Source organism: Pteronotus mesoamericanus, unplaced genomic scaffold (assembly GCF_021234165.1).
Source record: "Pteronotus mesoamericanus isolate MK-2021 breed Mesoamerican mustached bat unplaced genomic scaffold, CSHL_Meso_final contig_20, whole genome shotgun sequence".
Taxonomy (NCBI): Eukaryota; Metazoa; Chordata; class Mammalia; order Chiroptera; family Mormoopidae; genus Pteronotus; species Pteronotus mesoamericanus.
In genome coordinates, this window is record NW_026555085.1 from 36,641,423 (window position 1) to 36,662,423 (window position 21,001).

Genomic DNA, 21,001 nt, shown 5'->3' on the forward strand with positions numbered 1-21,001 from the left:
TTAGACCACTGATTGAACTGTAATTTGACATATACTTATGAAGCTATTTTTCCTGCATTTCTAGTCCTTGAAACAAAGTGGTATTATCAGTCTTGATAGTTTATTTAAAGTTGATGTACGGTGAGTTCAATCTTCTTCCACATTACCCTAATGAAAAGCTTGTGACATAAAAACAGACAAGCTCCCATTAATCGCTTAAAGTACATAACTTCATCTTTTAAGATTTTAAAATGGAATAAAAAGTCATACACTTGAAACCTATATCATTTTATTAACAAATGTCACCCCAATAAATTCAAAAAACTTTTTAATAAATGAGAAAAAAAGATTTTTAAAATGTTATGAAATCACCAAAAGGTGCTTCAAGGTGTTTCTGGTTTAAGATAGTGGATTGGCCCCTGGAGTCTTTTCTCCCTCTCACTTTAGTAAAATACAAGAAATTAAAAGGATGTGAGGCACTGACAGACCTTTAGATGAATCTCAAAGGCACTAATCTGAGTGCAAGAAGCCAGTTTCAAGGTTATATATGGTATGATTCCATTTACGACATTCTAGAAGACAAAACTACGGAGATGGAAAAAGAGATCCGTGGTTGCCTAGAGTTATGGGCGAGGAGAAATGTGACTATAATGGGACAGGATAAGAGTGTTTGGGGGTGGATGGTACCGCTCTGTATCGTATTAAGGTTGGTTATAAAAATCTAGTCATGAGTTAGATCTCACAGAATTGTGTATTACAAGAAAAAAAGTAAAGTCAATTGTATGATAATCTAAAACCTAAAAAGGATATGAGCCCCAAAGGATGGAATGTAAAGAGGAAACAGAAAGAGAAAATGGATTTCAACGGATTTCTGGGAAACAGAAAGCAGTTACAATATGACTGAGCAGGACAGAGGAAGCTGCGATCTGAAGGGACTGCAAGGGGGATACCAGCGAGAAGCATGGTGATGGGTCCTACAATCCTTGAGGCTCACACTTGGAGGTGAAAGTTATAGCAAAGACTGGAGCCAATGGACAGGCCTGAAAACAGCCAGGAGAAAATTATACAGCCTCTGTCCTACCTCTCTCAGCCAACAGAATACAATCTCTCACCTCCATCACTGTTTCTCACAGGTTGAAGACAAAGAGGACTTCTGCCTGAAGAAAGGAATGGGAGACAACTGGATGGAAGGAATATGCTGAGGGGCAAGTCTTATAGGAAGATATGTGTGAAGTGGAAAACAGAAAGTGAGGTGGGGGACAAGGCAGAACCAGAGTCAAGGCAGTAATAGACACATGCTCCTTCAACACCTTTCCTTTTGCAGATAAGAGAATTCTTCTCTAGAGGAATTGAACAGTCCCTGAGAGAAAAGCCTCCAAATGCCCGACTCTCTAACAATGATTCCCTAATGCACTGTCTCTCAAAATTCAGTCCACCTACAGCTGCTGACTTGCCAGCTACTTACTATAATATTTGTATAAGCTTTTTATCATGAAGAGAACAAATTTTTGACTTGCACTGTGTAAGTGAAGTCTATCACTAGTCAAGCACTGCCCACAAAGAAAGGGCTTTCAGTTATTCTTTGGGGGTCTCTTCATAAATGACAGATTGTTGAGAAGAGCCAAACATACAAGGAAAGTCACCTACAAGAACAAGAAAAGCAAACTAAAATTAAAAATAGCAACAACAAAAATCAATGTAAACAGTATAAAAAGCAAAAATACAGGGGTTGGCAAAAGTAGGTTAACAGTTATAATACAAATAAATAATAAGAGTAAACTGTTTCGCATACTCCCAATTGTAAACCTACTTTTACTCACTGCTGTACATGTGCACCCATCTGTCCTCAAAAAATATTAGTATGATTTAGAAACAGAATAAAGGAAGTCTTAGAAATTAAAATATTTTTAAATATATAAAAATTCAATGGAAAGATAATGTTGAAAGAGCAAAATGAAGAAATCTTAAAAAAATCCCCCAAAAAAACAGAGACAGCAGTGTCAAAACAACTGGAGAAAAAAATAAGAAAATTAAGCATCAGTGTCAGAGCCAGGACAGGATCAGATTTCTCAACAGCAACAATGATAGTGAAACAATGCCTTCAAAATTCTGAGGGAATTATTTTTAACTTAAGTTGTATATGCCATCAAACTATCAATGAAATGTGAGAGTGAAATAAGAACATTTTAGACCTGTAAGCACTCAGGAAACTTGTGTCTCATAAACCACCTTTTACAAAGATTCAAGTGTCTTAGGAAGTGCTCCAACAAAAAACAGAGTAAACAGCACATCCAACACAGGAGGGTGACAAAAGGTCATGGGACAATGGCTATGAGGCCAGACAAGAGAACCACTGGTACAGATCGGCACAGAAGATAAATGCAGAATAGAGAGACCTCTCCAGTGATGAGAATATAGTGAAACTGACTGAAAACTTGGAAAAAATTTAAGACATGTTTCCAGAAAGTTGTGTTAAAAATGAGAGGATTATTAATTCCAGAAAAAATTAAATTATGCAAAATGTAACCACGGTACATTTCTTTGCTCCTCAGTATACAGCATACTTAAACAATAACTAATGCTCTGTAAATATTATGACATAACTTTATAATGGTAGAAGGGGAGGTATGTGTGTTAGAGCTGAATTATCTGATAACATTATCAAGATAATGTTTAAAAGTACTAAATCAAGCAATTGTAGAATTGGCATATTACTTAAGATGCACTAAAATAAGTAACTTCTGGAGTCAAAATGATTCCCTCTGGAAGGTAAAGAAAGTTGGGACAAGGGCTACTGTTTTTCATTGTAAGGCCTTTAGGTGTTTTTAAGTGTGCACATTACTTTGTTAAATTTTACAGACAAATAGAAGAAAATAAGGTCACCATGGTATGATTCTGAAATTTCAAATGACATTAGGGGAAATGTGACTTTTGTATTTATTAAATGGAGTATGGGCTAAAAAGAGGCTCTAAAACACTTTACTAGATCATACAAACTCTATGACATTTATTCATCAAAAGTCTTCTTGAGAAAGCACTTCCTTACTCCCTCCTCTACAAAATTTTGCAGCTTAACCAACAAAGGACCATACTGTAATTCTAAGGCAGAGTTCCCATGAAGATAGAAGTAAACGGATTGAAGTACATTCATCTACCCTACCTCTCAACTGCTCTTCTATCCTAGTCTGGCTTTTCATTTTCTGTGTGCCCCACTCACTTCATTATTTTCACCATCCTTTCCTCCCTATACCACATCTTCATTTTCTATTTACCAGACTTTTCCTTTGATCTAATATGAAATTTAGCCCGTCTGCCTACAACTCAGGTGACAATTTAACCACTTCCTGATAAGACCATATGCTATTCAGTAATATACATAAATCTTGCAGTTAATGCTGTCAGAGGGATGAATATGCTATATATACATATGGCAATCAAACCTAGGCATGGAAATGTTAAAACTTGGACTCACTGACCCTGAGCTAAAATTCAGTGCTAAACATCAGCGACAACCCCAGGGCACTGCTATTTTAGTAAGACACTCAAACATAGAAAAATTAACTTGGTTCATTTTTATTAACATAGAACATACTAAAAGAAAATTATCTTTTAATATAATCAAGATTACAAATAAACTCACTAACCAAAAAAACAAATAATATTCACTTGACTCTCCTCTTGGTTGAGTAATTCTCTATTTGATAATACATTTATTTTTATCAATTTATTTTTAAACTGCCTTATTATTTATTATTTAAATGAAATTTCTTAGCTTTTATTTATTAAATAATTCCTTCTATTGAGAAACTTCATATATCAAAATACTTCCTGCAAATTAATGCATTCTTCAATGCCTTCTATTTAACCCAGTTGTCTCACAATGCAATAATTCTTTGAAATTGAATACTATAATATTACATTAATGTTTCCTAAAGATGAGCATAAAGCCCATAAGAAAGAAATGCTTTCTCTCCCCCCATGCTTCACAGAGGCCATATAAATGTTCCACATTCTTCATATTTACCAACAGAATCCCTTAAGAGTTCAAATGGCAGGAGACAGGGAGAAACTGAAGCCATCAATGTGCTTATACAAGATAAAACTCCAAATATGTTTTAAGATTCCATCTTCACCACAGATGAGAAAGTGTTGGAAGGGCTCTTCCGCTTTTCTTCAGCAGCACCTTTGGTCCCCCAATTAGAAAAAGGGTCCCCCTCCTTAAACAGCACAATCTGGAAAGACTCCTCTCCCCCAACTTGTGTAAGAGGGCCAATTATCAGAATAAATAATAATATTCAGAAGGACTGACAAAAACAAAGAATATTCTTAGACAAAGAATACCATACGCACTCAGCAATTTCAGGATAATCATACATTAAATACCTCATGCAAGTAATAGCCTATCAGTTAAAAGTCACGTTATACAAAACTTAAGAAGTGTGGCACATTTCTACTATTAAACATTACATTATTATTATTTCTTAAAAAACATATTCATCAAAATTGATACATTACCCAGACCATTAGATTTAAAATGTAACAGAAGGAAACCGTTACAAACTCTAAATAAGCAGGCATTCTATACAAATATGAGTTTAAAAACAATTTAGCAATTTCAATGTAATGAAGCTATCTAATTAAGATACACATTTTCATGCATGTCGAAAAATAAATTTACATTCAGGAATAAGTTCCACAGCGAACAAATTACAGCATTTATTCAGTAAGAAATATTAAAATAATTCCAGTTAATAGAAAACAAAACAGCTTCAACCATATATATTATAATTTATCATGTACATAATCAAAAATCTCCAGAATTTAATTATGAAATTTAGAGAACCTCTTTTTAGAATATGTCTTAGGAAAACCAACCAAAACAGTTGGTGCATTAACTGAAGAGAATGTGCACACACATCCAGATTTGACCTAAATGCAAAAATTTAATGAAATAGAGCAAATGAAGGCCATCATTTTTCAAAAATTTCTGCAATGTAATATTAGTACTTAATTCAAAACACTTACCTGCAAAATAAAATCAGCTTGAGGTATTTCCATGATGACATGTAAAAACATATCAAGTAAGTTGGGGTTCCTAACTGCAACATCTTAACCAAATGGAAAGAGGAATTTTAAATTCTCCTACCTGAGACCTATTCAGACATGAGCATTAATTCCTATGCTAGACAAGGTAAGTAAGATTTCAAAGGCGAAATCAAAACTAAGCTTGACAGAGAACTATACTGGATAAATTAAATACATGAGCCACCTCACCAAAGATGGTACTTTAAGCTTTTACACACGACACATGAAAATAATGAAGTGTTTTATTTAGATTTGGTCTTTCTTCATTTTTTTGTAACTCTGAATCCTGAAAGGTGAGCAAGTCATTATACTCATACATCTTCACACAATAGGCACACATATATACATATACAGCACATATGTCAATATAATATTATCAACACAGCATAAACATTTAAGCAGTAGACACATTTCACATGATAGAGGCTCTATGCATCATATGGCCTGTCCCAACAAAAGACAAACATTAGAGAATGCCATTTCAGCACAGTGCTGACATGATCAATCAATATAGCTAATCTGTTTTATACCCGTCATATATTTTTCGTAAGTCATCCGTAGGAAGAAGCAAAGGACAAAGACTGTTGTTTTTTTTAAATAAGAAGTTACGTGCAAACTTCAAAAATGACACACTAACCAGACATCAGCATTCAAAAGCTAGGTTGAATAGAACTGGCCTTGATGCACATGCGGTATATTTGTTTTCAGAATATAAAATTAAATGGTAATGTCAGCAGTATTACTACTGTTTCTATATTTATGATTAATTACTAGCAGTACAACTCCCAGGAGGAAGGAGATGGATCCAACAGCGATGTAAGAAATCCCCAAAAATGGATTTTTTCCTCCCATCCATGAAATAGTACTTAAGATCATCCGTTTTCGTCCATCAAAAGAATGTACAGGGTAATCTGAAGAGTGAATAGGAAAACTTTTCCATGTTTTGTTACTTAATTTTTAAAATATAGCTTGTAATCCATTGGCAATTCTATGATACACAGGCACCTTACTGATTCATATGTTCTGAATTATAAAATACTTATATAATTATCTTGAAGAACTGGTTTAGCAAATAAAATGTTAGTAATAAAAGCCAATATAGTTTGCAAGCAAAAACTACCAAATTTAATGGTTATATCATTTCTCAGGTACTTGTAACTCTTATTACACAGGAGGGTCAAAAAGCCACAAAGAAATATAATATGAAAAAAATATTTCAAATGAACAGCAAAACGCATAAAAGAAGAGGAGGTTGACAGACCAAGAGACAAGGAAAGAATGAAGGGATTAGAGGTCTCTGTGAGCTCAAAGACCATGTGTAGCAAGAGCCTAGTTATTAGAAGATGAGAGGACTCTGAGCAACGGGTAAAAAAGCATGGTACTGAAGTTTTAACTTGCTGATTGGGTGTAATTAATGATATAATTCATTGTATGACACAGAGAGGTGACGGGTAAAAGAATGGAAGTGAAAGGCGGACTGTTAATGAGACTTAAGAAAAGAGGTACCAGGATACTGAATGAGCGCTATCTATATGGATCAGTTCTTGGATTTTAGTAACAGGTCAGAAAAGAAGACAGAAGTCAATCAGTTAAGGTTTACAACCTTTTCAAAAGCATCTTTTGAAGCAAATATTAGGCTCCATCTGCTTCCCTGGGCTTTGGCAACTCTCCAAATGACTCCAAATGGCAACCTCAGCTCTACTAGTTTCTTAAATCAATTTACACTGATTGAGGGAGGAATGATTATAAGAACTCTAACCCAGCACTCTGAGGGACATAGTCTCAAATCACCCATGCTAATATCTCTCTGTATCACAACCCTAAAAATCGGCCTCTGCCTTAATTCTAGTATCTAGTTCCCACCTTATTCCTAATTTTGATGATTAATCCTTGATGTTTTACAGGCCCATCTTGTCAATCTTCAATATATCCTGCATTCTCCTGACAGTTCTCCTCTCAATGCATGGGAGGCAAATTGTCAACTAAGAATTCCTGCGTGCTCCAGATATTTCCTTTATTGCACTCTAGACTCCAGGTTTGGATACTGTTAGATAATTGCCCTCTACTTTGGCTACGGACCCTGGAGAGCATTCTTTCTACTTGCACCTGAACTGGGTCTATTTGTCCAAAATTGCTCCTATGTGGATCTAGTTTCAAAAACCTGGTCACTTTCAATCTGTCACTATCAGGTTATCAGCAAACATTTAAATGCTAACATTTGAGAAACTCTTCATTCATAAGATATACAAATAATGAACTAGAGATTAAAAATATAAACACTTTGTTTGGAGTAAAAGGTAGTGCCCTGTATTTCCATCTTAGGAAAGACTGCATTTAGGCTGATACGAATTGGTCTAAACTAGCTGGGATGCCGCCTTCAGTGGTGGTTGATGGTGAAGCCATGACCTTTGGAGTCAACAGCTTGACCAGGAGCCCTGACTCTTCTACTTATTTCCTCTGCAGACTCAGGCAAGTTACTTAAATATTCTATGCTCATGTAGTTTTGTCTATAACATGGAGATAATAACTACCTCATAAACCTTGAATTAAGTAAAATAATGCATGAAAAGTACTTACTATAATTTTGACATGTAGTTAGAATGAAATAAATGATATCAGCACTGAAAATTACATGTACATTATTAATGTGGCACATGCCAGCTAATGATAAAAATGTTTTGGTACTACGAACAGGGCAATAATTAGAAACAATTATGTTGATATGAATTAACATATCTGCTGCTTTTTTAATATGTAAAAACATATATTAAAAACAGCCTAGTACCACCAACACATTTATTTTTAGGAACATTCACTGGCCTTTCCATTAAGCTCAGTTACAACCTCCCTTGTAGAGATATGTAGCTTACTAGTAAACCCAGCAACTACATTTTAAATAATTTATCAAATAATTTGCTTGAACCCTAGCACAAAATATGCAAAACTTTAAGATATTTCTGAAAGGTATAAATTAAAAGATACTTTTTCATACATACACTCATAAAAACATAAGAGATCAAAACTAAAACACAAAGTAGCATACCACATTACTAAGATAAGATTGGACAACGCTTCTTTCAAATTCTATGAATCTGTGCATATGGCCAAAAAAGGATACTGTATGTGATATTCAAATAGTATTGTCCAGCTGGTAATGTTGGATGTAAATCGCTTTTCCTCTCTATAAGACGATACAACTTACGAAAAGTAGGTAATGCTGCAGTACGCATCCAAACAATAAAATCCTCATTTATGAACCCATTATTATCTTTGTCAGAATCCAGCATGTATACTGGTTTAACCCAGTTTACTGGCTTTGTTGTACCTTAAAAAGGAGGGGTGAGAGTGCAGGAGACAAAATATTCAATTCTATTAAGAGTTTCACTGAAAACTCACACTCTAATAAAACAAAAATATGCAATATACAATCAGACTATTTTTCTTATTTTTAAAGGTATGAATACATTCATATTCTAAGGAGTCTTAAATCTAGAGAAAACCAATTCTTCATGTAACAATTTAACATAATTACAAATATTTGATTGGTATCTCGAGAGAATACTAAGCACAGGCTATTGAGCACACACCAAAAGGCAGATAAATTAATGCAAAGATATAATGGTATAAAATATAAAATACTACACTGTGAAATTAAGGAGATAGAGAAACACAAGTAAATTTGGATTTATAATTATAATAAATAACTGAGGTTTAAAAGAAACTTTGCTGCATTTTTTAAAGATTATGGCTGAAATGCTTATAAGAAAACGCCAGAGATATTCAAGATTAAAAGTTTACATTTCCTTTAGAATTTCAGTACATTAAAACAGACTACGTACGTGCTCTACCTTTCTATGTATGAGGATAAGGAAAGTAACTGTTTTCTTAAAAGCATAAACTTTAAGATTCTAAAGACAGAAAATTTTGGGTACTTTTTTAAAACTCCTAGCTTATACTGTCTTAAAGAGATATTAATATTTTACCTTTGAATCGTTCTGCCAGGGAGCCTTCTCCAGGGGGATTTCTGAATTTCACATTTTTATCTGTCCACCAAGCAATACCTTTCTTTTTCAAAGGAATAGATGTCAAATAAGATCCATTGCCAACCAAAAACAATTCTAATGTATCTAAACACAAGAAAAGGAAGATATTGCTAAATATCTATTGAAAATCCATAGTACCTGCTTTACTCTATGAGAAATCAGGATCTGCTATTTGCTCCCAAAAGTGGTGGTAACAGAGTAGGTATATGATATACATAGACTCTTTATTATTTCTATGTGAATTAACTATTACAACTTTATAATCCCAGATGGACTTCTTTTCCCTTAATATAGCTCTGGATCACTTTCCTATATGGCTAGCTGACATGGTAAGATCAAATGTTTTAACATTAACCCAAATAAAACAATCTGCAAGGTAAATCTGCCTATTCTCCTTTCATTTAAAAAATGCATTCCTAAATAGCTTCTGTTTTATCCATTTCTCTACCTGTATGGTCCAATATAGTAGCCAGTGGTTATATAGCTACAGGGCCTTTCAAATTACAGTTAATCGAAATGACCATGTTTTATAAATGTATAATATACATCAAGTACCAAAGGCAGTACAAAAAATAGAATATAAAATTTCTCATTTAACAACATATCATGTGTGTATCATTTATATGCTGACATGATGTTTTGGGCATAGTGGGTTAAATAAAATATATTATTAAAATTAATTTCACAACCTCTCCAACACTTGTTATTACTTGTCTTGTTAATAATAATTAATAGTCATTCTTCCCTGGCTGGTGTGGCTCAGTGGATTGAGCGCCGGCCTGTGAACCAAAGGGTTGTTGGTTTGATTCCCAGTGTAGGACACATGCCTGGGTCACAGGCCAGGTCCCCAGCAGAGGGCGTGCAAGATGCAACCAGACACTGATGTTTCTCTCCCTTTCTCCCTCCCTTCCCATCTCTAAAAATAAATAAATAAAATATTTTTTAAAAAAAGTCATTCTAACAAGTATGAGGTGGTATCTCCTTGCAGTTCTGATTTGCATTTCCCTGATAGCTAGCAGCACTGAGCATCTTTTCATGTATCTGTTGGTCATTTGTATTTCTTCTGGGGAGAGGTGTCTGTTTGTTCAGGTCCTCTGCCCATTTTTTAATTGGACTTTTTTTGTTATTGAGTTGTATGAGTTTCTTATTTATTTTTTATATTAACCCCCTGTGGGAGCAAATATCTCCTCCCATTTGGCTGGTTGCCTTTTTGTTTTGTTGATAGTTTCTTTTGCTGTACAGAAGCTTTTCAGTTTGATTAAAAAAAAAAAAAAGAACTCTCATTCACTGCTGGTTAGAATGTAAACTGGTATAGCCACTTTGGAAAATAGTATGAAGGTTCCTTAAAAAATTAAGAATGGAGTTACCATATGACCTAGCAACCAACTCTCTTCTGGGTATCTACTCTAAAAATTTGAAAACATTTACTTATCAAGATATATGTACCCCTATGTTCACTGCAGCATTGTTCACAGTGGCCAAGGCATGGAAACAACAAAATTCCCCTCAATAGATGGTTGGATAAAGAAGATGTGGTACATATATATACACAATGGAATACTATTCAGCCATAAGAAAAAATAAAATACTGCCATTTGAAATATGGACGGATCTTGAGACTATCATGCTAAGAGAAATAAGTCAGGCAGAAAATCAAAAACCATATGATTTCACTCATACATAGGGTGTAAGACTGAAAACAAATGAACAAACAAGACAAACAAACAAAAACTCAGACAAACAACAATACGGTCATTAACAGAGGCAAGGGTGATTAGGGGGTGGTAAAGGGGACCAAATTCATGGTGACAGAAGGAGATTTGACTTTCAGTGGTAAACACACAATGCAATATAAAGATAATGTATCATTGAACTGTATACTTAAAAATGTATATAATTTTATTACCCAATGTCACTCCAATAAATTTAACAAATTAATTTCACTTGTTTCTTTTTATTGTTTTTAATGTGTTGCTCTAAATGATCAATGGCAGCATCTTTTCAATAGTATAAATATTCAGAATTGGTGGGAAAGGTAACCTGGCTTTAATATTATTATCTATGCAACAGGAAAGGTAGCACAGTGCCTCTACTTCTTTATTCCCAGAAGCAGAAATTTATTCTTAAAGTATAAAAATTCTCAAAAGAAAGTCACAAAGCATTATTATACCGCACTGAATTACTAATTGATATATTTATTTTAAGGTTGTTTAATTTCTCAATTTCATTCATGTTTACTAGACTATTAAATCTGTAATGAGATTATACAAATTTTCCTAATTTTATATGTCTATATCTATATCTTTGTATCTATATCATACCATTAAACATGCTGTTGGCAATAGCTCCACAAGGAGCAATTGGTTTGTCTTCATTTCTTCGATAAGGCTCACATTCCTTACTGGGATTCTGATGTTTAGAAGGAAAGGAAGAGAGAAATTATTACCCAGACCTCTAAGAGTGCTACATGCTAGCTCCAATTACTAATTAAAAGTTCAATCCCTACATGTTTGTCACTTGCAATGCATACAAAATGAGGCTGTATCATAAACAGACTATAAATACCACATTTAAATATTCAAATATATTCTTTAACATTACTGTATTATCTTTTTAATGTAACTTTTCCTTGTACATATTTTGTCATACAGGCATATATGAAATTGACGTTTTTTTGACTTTGATATAAACACAGGAATCATAACCACAAAGAGTTTTCTGCCCAAGAAAAATTAAGAAGCAGTCTATCAATCAAGTTATGACAATGGAAGGAATGTTAAACTGAAAGTAAAGAGGGTGGAGGTTCTAGTTCCAGCTGCGTACTATTGTGATTTGGGGCAAGTCCCTTAATTTATCTGGACCTCACTTATAAAATTAACATGTTCAACTACATAATCTCAAATTTTGTAGTTTTGGGTTAAATCCTTGGGGAGGGGAATGGAGGGAAGGGGCGAGAAAGTGAATCTAATGCAGATTCCTGGAATATAACAATCTTCTCTAGATCGTGCATCCAGGTAGGTACAAGGAAAATGAAAATGCTAGCAAAGCAAGGAGAATTAGGTCCTACTGAAGATCTTGAGATATGGCAGTTACAGGGTTAAATGCAGATTCTACCAAGTTTGAGATCAGGTGTATATATGAATTGTTCTGGGACTCCAAGGCCACATTAAGCCATGTCTCAAAACAAATAACCTTTATTATTTGGTTTCTCAGCTTTTTTCATCCCTAAGCCATCAGCTTTATAAAGTTAGTACTCTGAAACAATGAATATAGACAACATATAACTGGCTTATTATTATTTGAATGTTTTGATGAAAACTGTGATTTCAGAAAAAGGTTATTAAATGCAAATAAACTCTCTGTAGAACAAATATATTTTAGCCACTAAGTACTTAAGTTTTCAAGGAAAGGAAATTATTTACTACTTACTACCTATGCACCAGGTACTGAACTAAGCAATGCTAGGTACTTTGAGGTAGTGGACTTTAAAAAAAGCCATGCAATAATTACCCGATACCTATCACATATCATGCAAGGTGCTAGAAACATAAATTAAAAAATAATGAAATCCCTGCTTTTAAGCGACTTACAATATAATAGAGGAAACAGACCCATACACAACTAATGATAATATGAAATAACAGCTATAATACAAGCATCTATATTCATTCAACATGCATTTATTAAATGCCTTCTATGTGCTAGGCACTGGCTAGGCACTGGGTATACGGTAATTAGAGAAAGTCATGGTCCCTGCCCTCATGAGCTTACAGTGTAGTAGGGAAGACACTGGATAAGTAAGGAAGCAAGTATATATTCATAAATTGCAGTAAGATATTTATTTATTGCAATATTTAAAATGCCATAGATGCAATTAATGCCATACAAGTAATTAATAAGGGAGCTACTTTAGAATCTATGACAAGGAAAAGTTTGTCTCTGGAGGTAGGATCATGTAAGTAAAGATCTAAAGAAAAGTAGGAGACAGCCACAGGAAGAACAGGCAGAAGAGAGTTATAAGCAGAGAGAAGAGTACATGCCCCTGAGAAAGGACTTGATATTTCTGAGAAAGTAAAAGGTAAATGTATCTACAGTACAGCAAGCAGAGTAGTGATAAATACTTTTTTAAAGATCACTTATAGCAGCTAGGTAGAAAATGGCCTAGAAAGGGCAAAAATGAATGATGTGGGGAGACAGTTTGTTAGGCAAAGTGAGAAGTAACTAGAAACAGTATGAATGAAGTCAATATGTATAAATAAGTTATTTTGCATCAAAGGGCACTGAAGAAAACAGGAGGCCTTGAGATGAGAGGACTTTAAGGAGTAAAAGCGCATTCTAAGCAAAATGTAAATACCAAAATGGGCAGATTAACTTGTGTCACCAGGCGTGGTTAAGGAGCAGCATTCATGGCCCAGTGCAGCCAGGCCAAAGGCACATTAATGATAAATTATAAAACAATGAGGCTGGAGTGTAGGTTGATGTGAGATTGTGAAGAGTCTAGCACACAATAATGTCAAGTACCTTGGACTTCAATCTGTCTATTCTTAAAATCTTCAAGATTTTTTAAAGTCCCCTGGTGTTAAATTCATACATTTTGTTCTAGTCCAGGGATTAAATGACAGTCTACAGGTGAAAACCAGCCACCTGTTTTTTTTGTAAATATAGTTTTATTGGAACACAGATACACCCATTCATTTAAGTATTGTCTATGCCTGCTTACGTCTACAATGGCAGAAGCGAATAGCTGTGACAGAGACCATATGACCTGTAAAGCTGAAAATACTTATCACCTGGCCCTTTACAGAGAAAATTCATCAATCCCTAGTCTAGTCTAAAAGCTTTGCTTGCAGTTTATAAAAAAAGAATCAATCTCAGCTTCTTTCATCTTCAGTGAATAGAGTATGTATCTAAATAAAAGAATTATATATTGACTACCACTTTGAGTCTTTGAACATACCCAATCTACATGATCCTAATCTACAAATCAAGACCTAGGAACTTGGTGTCTGTTACCAAACACCACCTTCTCTGAGTTCTAAAAATTGGATCCCAGAGTAAATCCCACGTGGATTGTAAAATATTACAGCCCTAACCAGAATCTTTAAAAAGACTTGTCATTTCTTAAGATTCCAAACATCAGCAATAAAACCACTAAGAATAGCCTAGGGCAGCTATCTGCTTTCCAGGATCATTCTGGTCACAATACAATCCTAAAATACATTCTAAAAGATTCACCATTTTTATGCGATCCTAGATTGCTTTGGGACTCTGAAGGTTTGTTGGATTGGCAGCAATAACATAAAATACTAGCACACCAACCACTACTATGGAAAGCTGAACAACAATCAGGAAACTAAGATCCTCTAGTCCACAGATTCCCAACCCAGGCTGGATATCAGAAGGGGAGCTTGTTAAAAATAGACATTTTAGAGCTCCACCCCTGAAGACACTGACCTATTAGACATGGGCGAATTCTGGAACTATATTTTCAAAAAGGTCCTCAGACAGTTTTTCAGTAACCCACCCTTTGGACTTTACTACTCAGGCTTCCTTCCCCACAAGTTAGAAAATGAAGGGCATATATGTTCAATTCTAAAACACAATCTCAGAAGTATTAAAAAATAGCTTATTTACATATTCTTACTTAATATAATAATAATGAACAAACCCAAATAGAACAAATTATATACCCAGAATGCTAGACTCATCAAAATTCCATTAAAAACAAATTAATAAAGCAAAAATCCCAAAGACACTACTAGGAACAAGCAGGTAGGAACATGTCCTCTGGCTGTAACATATCATTAATCTTTGTAAATTCCGGAAGGTGGGGGGGGGGGAGTTAAATAAAAAATCTCCCCAAACAACCTATAAATGGCAAGTAACACTTTAATTTCATCCTAGCATTATTAAAATTAAATTTCTGGCTACTCTGCTCTGCCTGTGAAGTAACCTTCTCTCTGTCTCACTGCTTCTCTAATAAATTCTCTTTTGCTTTATGCTCTAGAAAGAAATTAACATTTCTAACTAAACAATTACCATGTTATTTCGTAGAAACCACATTTTCATATCCCATCATTTTACTTACAAGCAAAGCACTAGAATCTCCATTTAGTTGACTATCATCTCGAGATTTCACATAACGACGATGGTTTTGATAAAAATTAGATAGTCCATAATACATAAACACATTGCCCTACAGAAACAGAAAGGAAAAAAATTTCATATCAAAATATTAAGTATAAAAACTGTATCAAGCATACATAAAAGCTATTTAGTTTTGGACTCTACTAGTTTACTAGAATTTGTGAAAACCTAAAACAAGTTCTGGGGTGAATTCTACCAGGACTTAGCAATCTAAAACAACATAAATAAGTAAGGTTAAAGAAGGTATGTTGCAAAAATCCAAGAGTAAACTTTGAAAATATCCTTAAAGACTTCAAAGAACTGCTATTTAAATTAAAGAAGAAAAAAAAAAACCCACTCCTTTTCTGATCTACTTTCAATCTTAAATTTTCTCTAATTTAGATTGGTTTTTACCCAATTAACAGCAACTTTCTGATTGTGAATTGGGTCATAATAAATTTCTCCATAGAATACTATATAACTAACTGGTAAAGTATCTGAGACAATAAGTCACTTTGTAATAATCAAGAAAAGTATTTTAATGTATTCAGTGGAACCACCTTGGGAGAGAATGGTAACCAACATATGCTACGATTATTTAGAAGATGCCTTAAAGACATCTTAAATGACTAAGATTTTTAGAGGTCGCAAAAACATGAAGCTATTCTCTCCTTTGTGGTTGCTACCTCATCTATAAGCATATCCTCAGTTAAAAGGAATTAAAGGGAAAAGAGGACAAATGGTGATGGAAGAATTGATTCTGGGTGATAAATACAGAAAACAATATTCAGATGATGTATTATAGAATTGTATATTTGAAATCTACATAATATTAACCAGTGGTCTCCCCAATAAAGTCAACAAAAATAAAAGAAATTAAAAATAAATAAAAAGAATTAAAGAAAAAAAGGAATTCAGGAAAAAGAGGAATTCAGTAACATTTCAAGTATACTTTATCTGCATTGTTATTTTCATACACACTGTCACTTATAAAGAGCTTGATTTCCAAATGTCAAATGTTTGCAAACTTTCTTTTTCTATATAAAGAAAATATTTACATGAAAACTATTTATTTACTTACTACTTTTGGTTATCAAAATTATATCAAGGAATCAAAGAATACACTTTAAAGAGCATCATTTCAATTATGAAGTACAGTAAATTCAACTTACAAACTGAAAAACAGGTCATTTTAATGAATACTAAGGCAAACTTAAAATTCTCAGAAAAGGTTTCAGTGCTATTCAAAGGTTTGGATTGTGAAAGAACACAGAACCCACAAAGAATGAATCTGAAGATGATCACTTTTGGAGAAGAGAAGTTCTGAAATAACTGTTTATTAATGGAGGGAAACTAATTGAGTTTATAAATCATTACAAGTCTCTTCCACTTCTTTAATTCTGGCTGTTCTGACAAAAAGAACTTAATGTATCTTTATAATTTGCTGATCACATTTAACAAATAGAGTTTTTATGGTATTTTAAATGTTATTTCTGCTGAAACAAAGTAAAATAAATAAATGTGTCTTCTCCCAGACTTATTTCCTTGTTTTTATAAAAAGACATTATTTTCTTTTAGTGCGGAACATCTACAACCACTAGATGGCAACCATCTACGAGGGACTACAAAAGTTATCGCTATCTTTCAGAAAATTCAAGTGTAGAAAAATCTACAAAGCTGGCATGTTTTAAAGTAGTTTTTGCTCCCTGAAGAATAAAACAATAATTTTTAAGTTCAATTGTCAGGTAAAGAAGAGCACAAACTGGTCTTGCCATTCCTATTTTTTTTTTTTTTTTAAGATTTATTTATTTTTTAGAGAGAGGAGAAGGGAGAGAGAAAGAGAGGGAGGGAAATATTGATCACTATCAGTTGCCTCCTGCATGCCCCCCGCTGGGGACCCAGCCTGCAACCCAGGCATGTGCTCTGACTGGGAATGCAACTGGCAACCTTTCAGTTGCAGGCCTGGCTCTCAACCCACTGAGCCACGCCTCCCAGGGCACGCATTCCTATTCTGAATCTTTGTGTCTTTTAGAATCTGCTCAGTTTCCAAGACTGATAAATCAGTGTGAATGCGAAAGACACAGACAGGCCACACACACAAAGATATTGTACTAACTGCTTACCAAGGCATACAAAATCAATAAGGTTTCACTAAGTATTTGCATTTATAGTAATGGATCATATCTGACAGAAAAGTAATACTAAATAATGGGTGAATTAGCATTTATTTTCTAAAATAAAACTTTTGTTTTAGAAGTAGGTAAAATAATTTGAACAATAGTTTTTAAAATACAAGTTAATGTATATATAAACTTGATCAAAACTGATTTGTACAATCATTTTCCAGAGAGAAGATAAAATGTTTTATATTTAGTTTATAAAGTACTAACTAAAAAAACAATTTAAATACCTGTATTTAATTACCAGACAGCATAATTCAATAGCAAATAACAATCTTCCTCAAAAGTGTATGGACTCCAATAAATTAAAGTGGCTTCTCCACAAAAAAAAAAATAATAAATTAATACAATATCAATATTTGTTAAAGCATGTTTTTTTAAACATATTACTTGGGAATACAGACCTCAAATGACTGTTCCAATGTGAAGTTAATGGTACAAACACAAGGTGTCTCATTTGGAGACAAACATTTATTGCAGGGACTGGAAGGGTCTATTCCTGTATAATCAATCTGCAAGAGAAAAACAGAATTAAGCATCTTCTTGGAGAAAGAGGATACACTCTAATGTAACTTGCTTTTAGCAGGGAAAGTGAGTCCAATGAAACAACCTACAGCCTAGAAGAAAGAACTGTTTTTAAGATTATCTTTTATTTTAACATTGAGTAAAAACTGAAAAGGCTCTCATGTTGTTCTACTGTCTCATATTTCCAAGTAAATTCCTCTCTTTTTTACTAAAAGAAATTCATTTATGCATCAAAATCATAAATACAAAATTAAAATTGCATGATGTATAAAGATTTGAAGATCTGTGAATGAAAAAGGAGCTATGTAATAACCCTAACAAGCTCAGGGAACCACGTGGAAGGCCTGACAAGCTCAGTGACCAAAAGTAACAACATAGTTAGGGTCATAAATTCCTAACTGGTGAGGCCATGGCATCCAGTCACATCACAGGCTTACAGGTTCCTTAGCAAAGGTCAATCTTTCCCTTAAATGAACTCTGTCCACTAGGATGTCACAGTAATTTTCTTTTCCAGACCACTCGAAGACACAACTACAGGCACCAGAGCACAAGACCACAGAACCCCTCATTGTTAATCTTGTTCCCTATATACACCATCCCTTATAGACTGTAAGTGCAAATTATTAACTATGCTGTACCCACCAATGTAAAACAAGTATGTTTCTTCATTCCGCCATTTATCCAACCTAGAGATTTCCCTGCCTTGCCTTCTCCCACCTAACTTCCTTAATCTGCCACCGAAGGATTTCATGTGACCTACCTTATTATCTTCTTGATTCTAAATGCCGAAAAGGAACTACAAAACTGCCATTCTCCTGAGCATTTCCTCAATCAGTTGAGATTTTGCTCCTGGGCATGTCCTCAAAATTTGGCTTGTATAAACTCTTATAAAACTTTTCTATAGGCTGGACATTTAATTTCATTTACATAATTTAAAACCAGACTAATACAGAGATCCATAAAGTCAGTCATTGCTCTTAAATCTTCTAATCTTCAGTACTTTTCAGTAATCTCAGCTTTCCATGGTACATTTTCAAATTAAAAAAACAAAACAAAACTATTAGGTGTCTCAAAACCATTTTTTTAAACCTTGTATTGTACAATAAAGATTTGTCTTGTCTTTGTCCTGGGTTCCAGGCAGGGATCCACTAAAATTCTTGTAATTTCCTCAGTGATAGAAGTGTATTTGTTTTTTGGTAAGTCCCCTTATTCAGGCTGGAGCTTATTCTAACAAGATGGTTCAGGATCAGGGCTGGTCACAGAAAAGACTAGATGTGATTAGGAACTTTGGCCCAACCCACGCTCTAAGAAGAGAAGGAAGGTTGGAAATTTAGTTCAGTCCTGTGGCTAGTGCTTCATCAGTTATGCCTATGTCATGAAATTCCAATAAAAACTCTGGACACAAAATGGGCACTGTTTTTGTACATATGTCCAGAAATTGTTAATGTGGCTACATTGAGACACAGGTTTTGCTTTCATCACAGTGATTTTATTGCAGTGGTGACAATGAGACCTGTAACATTTTTCGCTAGGGAAAAAAAAAACCTCTGGACACAGAAGCACAAGGGGGCTTCCTCGTCGGTTAATCCACTGACGTGCCAGGAGATGGACGTATCCTGCTTCCACCAGGAGAGGACAGGAGGTTCTACATTCAGGGCCTTTCCAGACCTGCCCTATGTATCTTTTCATTTAGCTGGTCCCAATTTATATTTTTATAATAAAACTTATTCATAAGTACAGCATTTTTCTGAGTTCTGTGAGTCACTGTTGCAAATTATTAAACCTAACAGGGGTCATAGGAGTTTTATAGCCATTTGGTCATAAGTGTAGGTGGCCTAAAGACCTCTGAACTTGCAACTGGTATCTGAAATGAGGGCAGTCTGAGGGGGGTATTAGGAACCCCCTGGATTTGTAAACAAGTTGGCCAGAAGTGTGGGTAGTCTGCGGTCCTCAAGCAGCTGGTGTCTGAAGTGATGGCAGTCTTATTAGGAACTATGCCCTTACCTGTGGAATCTGACAATAATTCAAGATGATTAGTGTCAGAACTGAATTGCACTACACCAGCTCGTGTTAAGAAGACCTTGCCAAATAGCTAAAATGATAGCCTCTGTTTCCATTATAAGCATTTTAAAAGTAGATTTATTTTTGAGCCGTTTTAGGTTCACGGCAAAATTGGGTAGAAAGCACGTAGTTCTCAGATGCTCCCTGCCCCTACACATACACAACCTCCCAATTACCAATTATCCCCAGCAGAGAGGTATATTTCTAACAATTAATGACCCTACCCTGACACATACCCAAAGGCCATAGGTTACATTAAGATTCACTCTTTTAAAAAAAAACTATTTTATTTATTTTTAGAGAGAGGGGAAATGATGTGCGAGAGAAACATCAATCAGTTACCTCTTGCATGCCCCCAACTGGGGACCTAGACAGCAACTGAGGCATGTGCCCTGATGGGGAATTGAACCAGCAACCTTTCAGGCTGCACGCTGGCACTCAATCCACTGAGCCACACCAGCCAGGGCCATTAAGATTCACTCCTGATGTTCTACATTCCATGGATTTTGACAAACGTATAATGACAGGTATATACCATCATAGTATCATACAGAATAGATTTATTGCCTTAAAAATCCTCTGTATTCTGCCTATTTAATCCTCCCTCCCTGTTAACCCTGAGAGAAACCACTGATATTTTTACTATTTCCATAGTTTTGTCTTTTCCAGAATGTCACATAGTTGGAATTACATGCTATATAACATATATGTAATCTGTATATAATATGTATGTAACAAAAAAATCCAATTTTTTGGATTCACCTTTCACCAAGTATATGCATTTAAGGTTCCTCCATGTCTTTTCATGATTTCATGGCACATTACTTTTTAATCTGAAGGTACCAGATTATTTATCCTGAATACAATGTGCTACTGAAGCACACTATAAAAATTAGTAACAGAAAGTTGGTTGAAAACAGAGCCAAAAGAGCGAACTTTCACTCATTACTGACCTCAACAGTAAGAGACAAAGTGAGAAGACAGCCATCTGCAAGGCAAGGA

The 21,001-nt window shown here is 34.5% G+C and overlaps 1 protein-coding gene and 1 pseudogene across 1 annotated transcript in view; one reads left to right on the plus strand and one right to left on the minus strand.

Moving 5' to 3' along the window:
- Window positions 1-2,957: 2,957 nt before the first annotated feature.
- The window catches only part of TMEM30A (transmembrane protein 30A), a 36,298-nt gene continuing 18,254 nt past the window's right edge, over window positions 2,958-21,001 (minus strand). Inside the window, exons 2-7 of the mRNA XM_054569633.1 lie at window positions 17,818-17,925; window positions 15,196-15,303; window positions 11,429-11,516; window positions 9,048-9,191; window positions 8,183-8,389; window positions 2,958-5,975 (exon numbers count right to left, since the gene is read on the minus strand). Of these exons, the coding sequence (XP_054425608.1) occupies window positions 5,782-5,975; window positions 8,183-8,389; window positions 9,048-9,191; window positions 11,429-11,516; window positions 15,196-15,303; window positions 17,818-17,925 (849 nt within the window). The 3' untranslated portion in view covers window positions 2,958-5,781. The remainder of the gene's footprint in view (window positions 5,976-8,182; window positions 8,390-9,047; window positions 9,192-11,428; window positions 11,517-15,195; window positions 15,304-17,817; window positions 17,926-21,001) is intronic.
- Window positions 19,336-19,462, plus strand: LOC129068032 (uncharacterized; annotated as a pseudogene).